Below are 14,582 nucleotides of genomic sequence, written 5' to 3'. Positions count from 1 at the left end.
CTTGGGCCACAGGGAGGTGCCTGTGGAATAGGGGGAGTTCATGCACCCCTTCTTTCCCCAGAGGTGCTGGACTCAGGTGAGTATGGGGGTGGGGACTCCTGCACTTCGACACAGGCAGCGGGAGGGTTTTCTCCCCATTCCCTCTGCACTCCCAACTTGAGTTGTACTTTCTAAGACAGTGATTCACCCTGCCTTTGCCCCCTTCCCCAGAACAGAACACGTTGATCATGGGCGATATTTCTTATTGTGTCAAAAAGTTGCCATGACCGTCATTTAACCTGTTTAACACCAAATAATAAGGAAAATAAAATAAAAAATTCGGGCTTGGTGCAGAAACTCACTCCAAATAAATTACCTACCAAAATATTTATATAATGGTGAAAATATTCCAAAATTCCATATTTTGGGATTTATACACAAAACATAAAAAAATTAGAGGCCAAGAGGCTGCCGGAAGGGAAAAACGGGGCCTGGAAAGGCCGTTGTGAGGAATGAGCTGGGCCTAAAGAGGCCACTGGCAGGCGGGAGCTGGGCCTGCCGAAGCGGCCGAAAGGCAGGAGCTTTGGACTGGGGAGGCCACAGTGAGGCGAGAGCTAGCTGGGTGTGGAGAGTCCGCTGTGAGGCCGAGGCCGGGCCCGTGCAGGCCTTTGGGAGGCAGGAGGCTGGGCCTGCAAAGGCCGACTGGAGGTCAAGTTCTGGGCCTGAAGAGGCCACCGAAAGTCAAAAGCAGGGCCAGGGAAGGCCGCTGAGAGCCATGAGCTGGGCTGGGCCGAAAGAGGCCACTGGGAGGCAGGAGGAGCTGGGCCTGGAGAGGCTGACTCGAGGAAGTTTTGCACCTGGAGAGGCCGCCAAGAGGACGGAGCTGGGCCCGGGAGGCTGACTTGCAGCTCTTCCAGGCCCACTTCCAGGCTAACTTGAGAACGACTTGGGCCGGCAGAGGCCGCCGGGAGGCTGGAGCTGGCCCTGAGAGACCGACTCAAGGGCAGTCTGGGCCTGCAGAGGCCGCCAGGAGGAAGAGCTGGGCCTGGAGAGGCTGACTGGAGGAAGTCCAGGGCCTGGAGCGGATGCAAAGGAGCAAACGCTAGGCCGCGAAACGCTGCCGTGACGTCCCAGCTTGGCCTCCGGGAGGCAGGAGCTGGGCCTGCGGAGGCCACCCAGAGGCGGGAGCCTGGCCCGAGGAGGCCACGGCGCCAGGCAAGAGGTGGGCCTGGAGGGCCCACTGTGAGGTAGAGGCCAGGCCTCTAGAGGCTGACGGGAGGCAGGAGCTGGCCCCGGAGGGGCCCTCGCTGAGGACACGTTGCGCCTGGAGAGGCCACCGGGAGGCCGGAGCTGGGCCTGGAGAGGCCGACTTCAGGACGATTTGGGCCTGCAGAGGCCGCCGGGAGGCCGTTTGGGGCCTGGAGACGCCGTCGGAGGGCAGGAGCTGAGCCTGGAGAGGCCACCGTGAGGCCTGAGCTGGGCCTGGGGAGCTTGGCTTCAGGAAGTTGTGGGCCTACCAGGGCCGCTGGGAGCTGGGCGGGAGCTGAGTCCAAAGAGGTTGTTGGGAGGCCGGAATCGGGCCTGGAGACGCAGCCGGGAGGAAGAGCTGGGCCCGGAGAAGACGCCGGGAGGCTGCAAGTGGGTCTGGAGAGGCCAACTTGAGGAGGTTCTGGGCCCAGAGAGGCCACCGGAAGGGAAAAACTGGGCCTGGAAAGGCCATTGTGAGGAATGAGGCCCATGGGCCTGAAGAGGCCACTGGCAGGCGGGAGCTGGGCCTGCCGAAGTGGCCGAGAGGCAGGAGCTTTGGACTGGGGAGGCCGCAGTGAGGCGAGAGCTAGCTGGGCGTGGAGAGTCCACTGTGAGGCAGAGGCTGGGCCTGTGCAGGCCTTCGGGAGGCAGGAGGCCGGGCCTGGAGAGGCCGACTGGAGGTCAAATTCGGGCCTGCAGAGGCCGCCGAAAGTCAAAAGCGGGGCCTGGGAAGGACGCCGGGAGGCATGAGCTAGGCTGGGCTGAAAGAGGCCACTGGGAGGCAGGAGGAGCTGGGCCTGGAGAGGCTGACTCGAGGAACTTTTGCACCCGGAGAGGCCGCCGAGAGGCTGGAGCTGGGTCTGGGGAGGCCGACTTGAGGACGACTTGGGCCTGCAGAGGCTGCCGGGAGGCAGGAGCTGACCCTGGACAGGCCGACTTGACAACAGTCTGGGCCTGCAGAGGCCGCCGGGAGGAAGAGCTGGGCCTGGAGAGGCCCACTTGAGGAAGTTCTGGGTCTGGAGATGCTGCCAAAAGGCAAAAGCTGGGCCAGAATGGCCACTGTGAGGCATAAGCTTGCCCTAGAGAGGCCATTGAGGTAGGAGTGGGGCCTGTAGAGGCTGCTGAAAGGCAGGAGCTTGGCCTAGGGGGTTGCGGTGAGGCACATGCTGGGCCGGGAAAATCTGCTGTGAGGCAGAGGTTGAACCTGTAGAGGCTGACGGAAGGCACGAGTTGGGCCTGGAATGGCAGAATTGAGAAAGTTCTCAGTCTAGAGAAGCTGCTGGGATGCAGGAGCTGGGCCCGGAGAGGCCACCAAGGCATGAGCTGTGCCTAAAGAGGCCAATGTTAGGCAGGAGCTGTGCCTGGAGAGGCCGACTTGAGGAAGTTTCGGGCATGGACAGCCTGTCGGGGGGCAGGAGCTGGGCCTGGAGAGGCCACCGTGAGGCACGAGCTGGGCCTAATGAGATTAGTGTGAGGCAGGATCTGGGCCTGTTGAGGCTGCTGGGAGGCAGGTAGGACCTTGTTTGGGGAAGGCCTCTGTGAGGCAAAAGCTGGGCCTGGAGAGGCCATTGTCACGCAGGAGCTGGGCCTGTCCAGGCCATTGGGAGGCAGAAGGTGGGCCTGAAAAGCTTGACTTGAGGCAGTTTTGGGCCTACAAAGGCCACTAGGAGCTGGGCAGGAGCTGAGCCAAAAGAGGTTGTTCTGAGGCAGGAGTTGGACCTCCAGACACAGTCAGAAGAAAGAGCACGGCCTGTAGAGGCCACCTGGGGGCAGCAGCTGGGCCTGGAGACGCCAACGAAAGGCAGGAGCTGGGCCTTGAGAGACCGACTTGTGGACATTTTGGCCCTGGATTTTGTGGCCTGGACTTGAGGACATTTGGGCCTCCTGCAAAGAGGCAGGAGCTGGGACTAAAGAGGCCATTGTAAGGCAGGAGCTGGGCCTGTACAGGCTGCCGGGAGTCAGAAGATGGGCCTCAAGAGGCCACTGTAAAATAGGAGCTGGGTCTTGGAAGGTGGCCGTGAGGCAAAAGCTGGCCCTTGGGAGGCCAATGAATGGCAGGAGCTGGGCCTGGTGAGGTCAACTTGAGAAAGTTCAGGGCCTGGAGAGAAGGCTGGGAGGCAGGAGCTGGGTCTAAAGAGGCCATTGTAACGATGGAGCTGTGCCTGTGGAGGCTGTTGTGAGGCAGTAGCCTCATCTGCGGAGACTGCCGTGAGGTAGGGTATGGGCCTAAATAGGCCACTGTGAGTCATGAGCTTGGTCTGTAGAGGCTGACTGGAGAAAGTTCTGGGCCTGGAGAGGCTGCCGGGAGGTAGGAGCTGGGCCAAAAGATTTAAGCACATTACATTTATTAGGCACTTTATTTCTATTATTACACTGTAATATATAATAAAATAATTATAGAACTCACCATAATGTAGAATCAGTGGGCGTGTTAAGCTTGTTTTCCTGCAACTAGATGGTCCCACCTGAGCGTGATGGGAGAAAGTGACAGATCAATAGGTATTAGATTCTCATAAGGACAGCGCAACCTAGATCCCTCACATGCACGGTTCACAACAGGGTGCGTTCTCCTATGAGAATCTAATGCTGCTGCTGATCTGAGAAGGTGGAGCTCAGGCGGGAATGTGAGCAAAGGGGAGTGGCTGTAAATACAGACAAAGCTTCCCTCACTCGACACCACTCACCTCCTGCTGTGTGGCTCCTTACGGCTCCATGGCTCAGGGGTTGGGGACCCCTGCTCAAGTGCATCCAAAACGACCCTTCCCACACCAGTCTTCACAGTGGTCAAGTGCAGCAACCACTTAGCTCCCAAGGCATGTGCCTCAGCTGGCATTTCATCACAATCAACAGTAAGTGGTAGCTTGAGTTATTGTGAGGTCACTTCCTGGAAATCACCAGCATCCCATTTCCCACTGGCAAAGAGCTCAGCACTACCCCCCTGGGAAACCAAACCTATGCCCAAATCCCATCTGTGTGGGTTTATCTCCTGGGACCCTTCCTAGCATATTAGTCAGAGTCCAATCAGGAAGCATAAACCACTCAAAAGTTTAAAGTGGTAAAATTTAATACAGAGAATTATTCATTATAACAGGTGAACAGCATAATGAGAGATTGGCTAGCACAAAGTAAAGAGAACTCTAGAGAATATAGGACTAGCCCAGGCCAGGCATGGTGGCTCATGCCTGAAATTCCAGCAATTTGAGAAGCTAATGCAGGAGGACTGCTTAAGGCCAGGAGCTAGAGAGCGGTCTAGACAACACAGTGAGACCCTGTCTCTATCCAAAAAAAGAAAAAAATTAGCTGGGAGTGGTGGTGCACACTTGTAGTCCCAGCTACTCGGAATGCTGAAGGTTGAGCCTGGGAGGTCAAGGCTGCAGTGAGGCATGATTATGCCACTACAGTCCAGCCTGCTGACAGAGCAAGACCCTGTCTCAAAGAACAAAACAACAACCACCATTTACAGACAGAAAAGAAATAGAGCTAATAAGCTAAGGAAAGATGTTGAAATGTGACAAGTAAAGTAATATGAGGTCTTTTATCTATTTAAAATAATCAAACAAAAAATGACTTACTAAATTATAATACCCTGTGCTGGCAAAGGTGCAGTGAAATGGGCACTTTCTTATACTATGAGGGGTGTTTAAATTGTGTGTAAGCCTTCCAGGGTAAAGCCTGTCAATTTTTTAAAATAGAGACAGGGTCTCACCATACTGCCATACTGCCTCCTCCAACTCTTGGCCTCAAGCAATCCTCCTGTCTTAGCCTCCCAAAGTGCTAAGATTATAGCTGGGAGGCACCCAAAACCTTGTCAATTTACATCAAGGGTAATGAGAATGTCCATTCACCATGACTCACAGTAATCTCACTTCTGGGGAGACAACTCAATCTAAACAAAAGTTCATCTGTACAAACACAGTAAAAATCTGGGAGTAACTGAAGAGAGAGTTGGTAAGTGAAATAAGAAACAGTTATAAGAAATTAAACTATGGTATTAATAGGCACCTGGTAAAAGGTCAGTTGATGTTAGCTGCTACTTTTTTGTTGTTTTGAGACAGGGTCTCACTCTGTCACCCAGGCTGGAGTGCAGAGGCCTGATCATGACTCACTGCAGTCTCAGCCTCCCTGGGCTCAAGTGATCCTCCCACCTCAGCCTCCCAAGTAGCTGGGACTACAGGAACATGCCACCACACTAGGCTAATTCATGTATTTTTCTGTAGGGATGGTGACTCCCTTTGTTTCCAAGGCCTATCGCAAACTCTTGGCCTCAAGCCATCCTCCTGCCTCAGCCTCCCAAAGTGTTGCGATTACCAGTGTGAGCCACCACACCTGGCCAGCTGCTAGTTTTATCAATATTATTATCATTCCACTCAATTAAAAATTATTATTTTCAAGGCTATGCAACAGTATGTATCCTACAGCATAATTGTAAAAACATATACAGTCGTCCCTCAGTATACAGAATTAGTTCCAGCCCCCCATCTCTGCATATACCAAAATCCATGCTTACTCACGTTTCGCTGTCACCCCTCTGGAATCCACGTATAGGAAAATTCCAAATATTAGCTGGGCATAGTGGCAAGCACCTATAGTCTCAGCCACGTGGGAGGTTGAGATGGGAGGATCGCTTCAGCCTGGAAGGTTGAGGCTGCAGTCAGCTGTGATAGCACTACTACACTCCAGCCTTGGACAACAGAGGGAGACCCTGTCTCAGAAAAAAAACAAAATAAAACAGGTTAGAAATTGTAATGAGGTCTGTTGGGCAAAATTCCATATAAGCAAAGTATAAATTAATAAAGCAAATGGTGATAAATTAGTACGATTGACTTTCTGGAGTTTCTGACAATAAAAGTAAGAAAAATGCAAAACACAAAGACAGAGGGTAAAAAGAGAAATTAAGAAAGCATTCTACATGTTTAACAGGAAGACACTGGCCATGTTCGTGCAGCAGCAGTATGTCATGATATGACATACCTTGGAGAGAAGTTAACAGATGAGGAAGTTGATAAAAATCATCAGAGAAGCAAAATACTGGTGGCGACACTCAAGTAAACCACGAAATTTCCATAACTTATGTCAGCAAAATGGGAATATTGTACGGTGTGTGTTGAAGCTCCTATACAACATTGTTTATCTGCCTTTTGTTTGTAAGGAATGTATATACTAAAAGTTCTTCTTGCTGTCAAAAGAATATGTGTGAATAAGTCATTTTAACTTATTCTTCTGTTTTTCTTTTATCTTCCTGCCATCATCCCACAGCCTTACTTTAGAAATTTTTTTTTTAGAAAATTGAACAGGTGCTCCTTGTGGTGGCACATACCTCTAGGATGGGAGGCAGGGGTGGAAGGGTCACTTGAGGCCATGAGTTTGACACCAGCCTGGCCAACAAAGTGAGACCCCATGTCTACAAAACAATTTAAAAATTAGCCAAGTATCGTCATGTATACCTACAGTCCCAGCTACTCAGGAGGCTCAGGTAGGAGGATCCTTAGCCCAGGAGTTCAAGGCTGCAGCGAGCTGTGATAGCACTACTGTACTCAAGCCTGGGTGACAGGGTGAGACCCCATCTCCTAAAATAAAAAACAAAGAAAAAAAATAGTTCAAGTAGCAAGTAGTATGTGGCTTACTCTGAATATTTCTAAACTAGAAATTCTCAATCTTTTGGGGTCTAACATCCCTTTACATTTTTTAACTTTATTGAAGATCTCTAAGACTATTTCTTTCTGTAGATAATTATATTAAAACTAGAAAATAAGACACAAGTTTTTAAATATTATTCATCACATATTAAAGCCATTACATGTTGATATAATACAAGACTTTAAAAATATTTAATTTTCATTACATATTAATAATAAAACCATTACATGTTGATATAATACTTTTTTTTTTTTCTTTGAGACAAAGTCTTGTTCTTTTGCCCAGGCTGGAGTGAAGTGGTGCAATCTCAGCTCATTGCAACCTCCGCCCGGCAGGTTCAAGCGATTCTCCTACCTCAGCCTCCCAAGTAGCTGGGATTACAGGGGCCCATTACCATGTCCAGCTAATTACTGTATTTTCTTAGTAGAGAAGGAGTTTCGCCATGTTGGCAAGGCTGGTCTTGAACTCTTGACCTCAGGTGATCCACCCGCCTGGGTCTCCCTAAGTGCTCGGATTACAGGTGTGAGCCACCGCGCCCACCGCGATTAATATATGTTTTAAAACACTGATTAGTCAGGCAACAACACTGGGCAGGGGTCTCCTCATTCCCAGCGATGCAAACCCCACTGCACGGCTGAGGGGTTGCAAGGGCTGCAGAGCCAAAAGGCTCTGACTTGAGATTTCATTATTTTACTTGTATTTTTATTTGTATTGTGAGACAGGTCCTGCTCTGTCACCCAGACTGGAGTGCAGCTGTGCACTTACAGCTCACTGCAGCCTCGACCTCCTGGGCTCAAGCCATTTTCCTGCCTCAGCTCCCCAGTAGCTAGTAGTACAGTTGAGTGCCACCATACCTGGTTATTTTTTAAATTTTTTTGTAGAGTGAGGGGTCTTGCTATGTTGCCCAAGCTGGCCTCAAACTCCTGACCTCAAGAGATCTGCCCACTTCAGCCTCCTGAGCAGCTGAAGCTACAAGTACACATCACCATGCCTAGCTACATTTATTTAATTTTGAAAAATATTTTTGTAAAGAGCAGATCTTGCTGTGTTGTCCAGGCTGGTCTTGAACACCTGCCCTTAAAAGATACTCCCACCTCTGCTTACCAAACAGCTGGGACTACAGGCATGAGCCACTGCAATGAGCCTGAAGAGATTTCTTTCATCTAGCATCCCATACTTGGTAGGATTGGGAAAGGCAGTAGTGTTCTTTAAAATTACTTAATAATTTCAGTAACAATCAAACTCAACCTTGACCCCTGCCTTCTCTCACACCCCATATCCAGTCTGTCAGGAAATCCTGTTGACTGTCTTCGACATGTACTGAAGATCCCCACCCAGCAACTCCCTGGCCTCCTCCCCTACTTCTCCCCTCTGACCATCTCTCACCACCACCATGACCCTGCTCAGGACCACCATCACCTCCCACCTGGATGTTGCCAAAGCTTGGCCCCCATGCTTCTACCCACATCTTCCCACAGTCTTTCTCAACTCAGCAGCCAGAGAATGCTTTTAAACCAGGAGACAGATCATGTTGCCTCTCTGCTCAGAACCCCGTAAAAGCCAAAGCCCCAGCAATAACCTCCCGGGGCTTATGTGATCTGTACTGATCCCCACCCAGCAACTCCCTGGCCCCCTCCCCTAATTCTCTCCCTCTCTCCGTCTGCTCCATGGGCCTCCTTCCAGAGCCTCAGACACACCTCAGACACTTTATTCTATTGTTTCTGCCTACAGTCCTCTTCCCTCAGCACCTTGGCCAGCTCCTTCCCCTCCTTCAAGTCTTTACTCAATTTTCACTTAGGAGGCCACCCCTGACCATTCTATTTAACATTGCCATCTGTCCCCATGCCCACCATGCTCATTTCTTCTTTCTTTTTTTCAAGATCTCACTGTCACCAAGGCTGGAGTGCAGTGGCGCAATCACAGCTCACTGCAACCTCCAATTTCCAGGCTCAAGCGATCCTCCCACCTCAGCCTCCTGAGTAGTTGGGACTCCAGGTTCATGCCATCATGCCTGGCTAAATTTTTTAGTATTTTATTTTATTTTATTTTGAGACAGAGTTTCACTCTTCTTGCCCAGGCTGTAGTGTAATGGTGCGATCCTGGCTCACTGCAACCTCCACCTCCCAGATTCAAGTGATTCTCCTGCCTCAGCCTTCCAAGTAGCTGGGATTACAGGTGCGTGCCACCACGCCCAGCTAATTTTTGTATTTTTAGTAGAACCGGGGTTTCGCAATGTTGGCCAGGCTGGTCTCGAACTCCTGACCTCAAGTAATCTGCCTGCTTCGGCCTCCCAAAGTGCTGGAATTACAGGCGTGAGCCACCACGCCTGGCCAATTTTTTCATTTTTTGTAGAGACAAGGTCTTACTATGTTGCCCAGACTGGTCTTGAACTCCTGGCCTCAAGTGATCCTCCTGCCTAAATTCCTAAAGTGCTGGGATTACTGGCATGAGCCATCATGCCTGGCTTCATGTTCATTCCTTCTTGCTGCTGCAACATAGTTTGCAGTTTCCTACATTTAGTGGCTTAAAACACCACAAATCTACCATCTTACGGTTCTAGGGGCCAGAAACCCAAACTAGGTCTATTAAGGCTAAAGTCAAGGTGTCAGCAGGGCTGCATTCCTTCTGGAGACTCTAAAGTGTTCCCTTGGCTTTTCCAGCTTCTAGAAGCCACCCCCATTCCTTGGATCATGGCCCCTGACTCCATCTTCAAAGCCAGAAGTGAAGCATCTTCAAATCTCCCTCTCTTACCTCTGCTTTCATCACCACATCTCCTGCTCCAATTCTGAATCTCCTACTCTCTTTCTTTTATAAAGACCCTTGTGATTGCTGGGCATGGTGGCTCCCACCCAGAATTCCAACACTTTGGGAGGTCAAGGCAGGAGGAACACTTGAGGCCCAAAGTTTGAAACTAGCATGAACAACATAGTGAGACCCCCACCTCTAGAAAAAAATAAAAATAAATATTAGCCCAACATGGTGGTATGCGCCTGTAGTCCCAGCTACTTGAGAGGCTGAGGTGAGACAATCGATTTAGCCCAGGAGTTTGAGATCAGCCTGGACGACATAACTAAATCCCATCTCTACAAGGACGAGGTGGGAGGATCACTTGAGCCCAGGAATTTGCGGCCAGCCTGGGCAACAAAAGAAGACCCCATCTGGCCAACACAGCCAACCTGGCCACCATGGTGAAACTCCAACTCTACAAAAATGAGCTGGGCATGGGTGACATGCATGTGTAGTCCTAGCTACTTGGGAGGCTGAGATGGGAGGATCGCTTGATCTCAGAAGGCCAAAGCTATAGTGAGCTATGATCACATCACTGCACTCCAACCTGGATGACACAGAGCTTCTAAAGCTCTTACAAAGACCTCAGTGATAGATGTGACAGGAACATCTTTGTTTTAATATTTGGTCTTGGTCCCAGGTTTCTAACACAAGAGCCTCTAAGAACTCTGGGATCTCCAGCATGGTAAGAATGCATTTGGGGATGTTGTTGAGATGACTGGGTGACTGCAAGCTCCTAAATTTCTTCAGGAGGAGGGCTGATTACCATGCAACCACATGGTAAGAGGCTTGGAACTTTCGGCCTCATGCACTGAACTCCAGGAGGAAGAGGGGCTGGAGACTGACTTAATCACCAACAGCCAAAGATTTTATCAATCATGTTTGCATAATAAAGCCTCCATCAACACCCTGAACGGGGTTTGCAGAGCTTTCAGGGTTGCTGGACACAGGAGATGCTGGGAGGGTCGCATGTTCAACAGAGGGCATAGGAGCTCTGTGCCCCTCCAAACTTAACTTGCCCTGGGTATCTTTCTTTTTTTTGAGACAGGATCAGGCTCTTTTGTCCAAGCTAGAGTGCAGTGGCACAATCTCAGCTTACTGTAAACTAAGCCTCCCCAGTCCCCAGCTCAAGGCATCCTCTTATCTCAGCTTCCCTAGTAGTTGGAACTCTAGGTGCACAACACCACACCGGTTATTATTATTATTTTTTAATTTTTTATAGAGACAGGTTTTTACCATGTTGCCCAGGCTGGTCTCAAACTCCTGAGTTTAAGCGATCCTCCCACCTTGGCCTCCCAAAGTGCTGAGATTACAGGCATGAACCACTGCATCCAGCATGCACGTCTCTTTCATTGACTGTTTCTGAGATGTATCCTTCACAATGAACCAGTAATAGGAAATGAACTGGCCAGATGTGGTGGCTCACATCTGTAATCCCAGCACTTTCAGAGGCTGAGGTGGGAGGATCACTTGAGACCAGGAATTTGTGGCCAGCCTGGCTGACACAAGACCCCATATATACAAAAAATAAAAGAAACTAGCCAGATGTTGTGGTGCAGGAATGTAGTCTCAGCTACTAGGGAGGCTGAGGTGGGAGAACCACTGGAGCCCAGACAATCAAGGCTGCAATGAGCTATGACTGCACCATTGCACACCAGCCTGGGCAACAAAATAAGACCCTCTCTCTTAGAAAAAAAGAAAATAAACTGTTTTTCTGAGTTCCGTAAACTGTTCTAGCAAATTATTAAACCCAAGAAGACAGTTATGGGAACCCCCGATTTGCAACAGGTTGGTCAAAAGTACAGGTGACAACCTAGGACTTGCCATTGGCATCTGAAGTCAGGATGGTCTCGTGGGACTGAGCCCCTAACTTGTGGGGTCTGTGCTAACTCCAGGTAGTGTCAGAATAAAGTCATGGGACACCCAGTTAATATCCAGAGCACTGAAGAATTTGGTGTAGAAACTCCATACATACATTCAGTTGGAAGTGTGTGAGTAGAGACAAACATGGGCTTTTCTGTCACCTGTCTACCTGCTTAACTTCATAAGAGAGGCAATACATGGTGCTCATGAACAAAGCAAACATTAAAGTCAGACCAGACCCAACATTTGACTCAGTCTTAATATCCAGGTGAGCTTGGGCAAATCATTCATTATTCCTAAGGCTTCATCACTCCATTCATAAAACGGGGATAACTGTGGCACCTACCTGTGATTCTGTGAGAATTAACGAAATATTATGCTTGGGGTTATTGTGATCATTATACCTATTCCAAACTATTTGACAAGGACAGTGATGGATGATGACATCAAAAAATCAGAAACTGCAATGAGCTCTCTCAGGCAAAATTCCATACAAGCAAATTACTGTCTCTACAAAGCATTCCTGCCACACTTAATTCACCATTCCCTGAACAAAATATGCCATCTTCGTTGCTCAGGTCTGTACAGTGCTTGTTTCCCTTCCCGGGCAGTTTGCTCCATCCCATCCCAGCCCATTCCCCATCCCTGAACCTCCCCCTTCCCTCCCCACTCTCATACAACTCTTCCTCATCTTTCAGGACTTGGCTTCAATGTCACCTTAACTGGAAGCTTCTCTCACTCTCCAGAAGAGCTTCCCATTGCACTTGATGCATGCACTATTATTTGATCATTTTTGAGTTATAGTCCCAATCTTTTTGTACCTGAATAACATGTTGCCCAGTCAGTCTCTCTTCCTGGATTCAGAAGTCTTTCATGGTAGACCCAGCTGGAAGTGACAAAAAGACATCTTTCGACATAAAGGGATGACACACACAGACGTAAGTTCTTAAACATCTTAAATGTTATGTGAAAATTAAACAGAATTCAGAGACTTGTGGGGAACACTTAGGAGGGAAAGTTACTGGGAATGTCATACAGGGTTAATTTGCATTTTATTTTATTTTTTGAAACAGTCTCATTCTGTCACCTAGGCTGGAGTGCAGTGGTGCAATCAGGCTCACTGCAGCCTTGACCACCTGGGCTCAAGTAATCTCACTTAATTTTTATTTGGTTTAAGAAAGTCTTGGTTGAGGGTGGTGGCTTATGCCTGTAATCTCAGCACTTTGGGAGGCTGAGAGAGGTATATTACTTGAGGCCAAGAGTTTGAGATCAGCCTGGGCAATATATTAAGACCCTGCCTCTACCAAAAAACAGAGAGAATGTGTGGAAGACAATTTTTCCACAGACTGGGAGTGAGGGAATAATTTCAGGATGATTCAAGTGCATTACATATATTGTGCACTTTATTTCTATTATTACTACATAGTAATATATAATGAAATGATTCTACAACTCACTGTAACGTAGACTCAGTGGGATCTCTGAGCTTGTTTTCCTGCAACTAGACTGTCCATCTGGGGTGATGGGAGACAGTAACAGAATATCAGGCATTAGATTCGCATAAGGAGTACACAACCTAGATCCCTCGCATGCATACTTCACAACAGTTTGTGCTCCTATGAGAATCTAATGCTGCTGATGATCTGACAGGACATGGAGCTCAGGGGGTCATGCAAGCGATGGGAGCGGCTAGAAATACAGATGAAGTTTCCCTTCACTCGCCTGCTGCTCACCTCCAGCTCTGTGGCCCTGTGGTTGGAGACCGCCGCTCAAGTGCATTCGAAAAGATCAATCCCATGCCATTCTTCAGAGTCATCTTTACTGCTGCAGGGGTCAACTTGTAGCACCCCTAAGCTCGCAGGACATATGCTTCAACTGGCATTTCACAATCAACAGTATGTGGTAGCTTGAGTCATTGTGAGGTCACTTCCTGGAAATCACCAGCATCCATATCCCATTAGCAAGGAGCTCAGCACTGCTCCTTGGATAACCAAACTTATTCCCAAATCCCATCTGTGTGCGTCTATCTTCTGGTACCCTTCCTAGCATCAATTCTGTATTTGTAGGAGTCCAATCAGGAGACACAAACCACTCAAAACTTTAAACTAGAATGAGCAAGGTGGCTCACACCTGTAATCCCAGCACTTTGGGAGGCCAAGGTGGGTGGACTGCTTTGAGCTCAGGAGTTTGAAAAGTCTGGGAAACATGGCAAAACCTCGTCTCTACAAAAAACACAAAAATAAGCTGGGTGTGGTGACACTTACCTGTAATCCCAGCTACTTGGGAGGCTGAGGCAGGAGAATTGCTTGAGCCTGGCAGGTGGAGGCTGCAGTGAGCAGAGGTTGTGCCGCTGTACTCCAGCCTGGGTGACAGTGTGAAACCTGGTATCAAAAAGAAAAAATGTATATATATGTAAATTTAATATAAAAAGTATTAATTTTGGCCAGGCACAATGGCTCATGCCTGTAATCCCAGCACTTTGGGAGGCCAAGGCAGACAGATCACCTGAGGTCAGGAGTTCGAGACCAGCCTGACCAGCATGGAGAAACCCCATCTCTACTAAAAATACAAAATTAGCTGGGCATGGTGGCACATGCCTGTAATCCCAACTACTCGGGAGGCTGAGGCAGGAGAATCGCTTGAACCCGGCAGGTGGAGGTTGCACTGAGCCGAGATAGCGCCATTGCACTCCAGCCTGGGCAACAAGAGTGAAACTCCATCTCGAAAAAAAAAAAAGGTATTAATTTTTACAGAGGATCAGCACAATGAGGGACACACTAGCACAAAGTAAAGACAACTCTAGAGGATACAGAACTAGCAGAGGCCAGGCATTGTGGCTCATGCGTGTAATCCCAGCAATTTGGGAAGCCTAGGCAGGAGGATCGCTTGAGGCCAGGAGTTGGAGACCAATCAGCGCAAAATAGTGAGACTCTGTGTCTACCAAAAAAAGAAACATTAGCCAGGTGTGGTCGTGGTGCACACCCGTAGTTCCAGCTACTTGGGAGTCTGGGGTGGGAGAATCCTTTGAGCCTGGGAAGTCTACACTACAGTGAGCCAAGGTTGTGCCA

The 14,582-nt window shown here is 49.0% G+C and overlaps 1 protein-coding gene and 1 long non-coding RNA gene across 4 annotated transcripts; both read right to left on the bottom strand.

Moving 5' to 3' along the window:
• Positions 1-347: 347 nt before the first annotated feature.
• LOC100448190 (putative uncharacterized protein FLJ44672) lies at positions 348-3,172 on the bottom strand. Its single transcript, XM_054560558.2, has one exon. The coding sequence runs from the start codon at positions 2,295-2,297 to the stop codon at positions 1,242-1,244; it is 1,056 nt and encodes a 351-aa protein (XP_054416533.1). The 5' UTR covers positions 2,298-3,172; the 3' UTR covers positions 348-1,241.
• A 461-nt stretch (positions 3,173-3,633) lies between these two features.
• Positions 3,634-13,399, bottom strand: LOC112134262 (uncharacterized). 3 transcript variants are annotated; one of them, XR_008527515.2, is made up of 5 exons: positions 13,248-13,399; positions 12,336-12,400; positions 6,672-6,794; positions 5,735-5,929; positions 3,634-3,692 (listed from the first exon to the last, which is right to left on the bottom strand). It is a non-coding gene; the product is annotated as an uncharacterized LOC112134262 (long non-coding RNA). The 3 variants fall into 3 exon arrangements; XR_008527513.2 differs by having other exon boundaries at positions 5,739-5,929; XR_008527514.2 differs by having other exon boundaries at positions 5,739-5,929; positions 6,676-6,794.
• Between the last annotated feature and the right edge of the window lie 1,183 nt (positions 13,400-14,582).

This window comes from Pongo abelii, chromosome 6 (assembly GCF_028885655.2).
Source record: "Pongo abelii isolate AG06213 chromosome 6, NHGRI_mPonAbe1-v2.0_pri, whole genome shotgun sequence".
Lineage (NCBI taxonomy): Eukaryota > Metazoa > Chordata > Mammalia > Primates > Hominidae > Pongo > Pongo abelii.
This window is presented reverse-complemented; position numbering and strand designations above follow the sequence as displayed.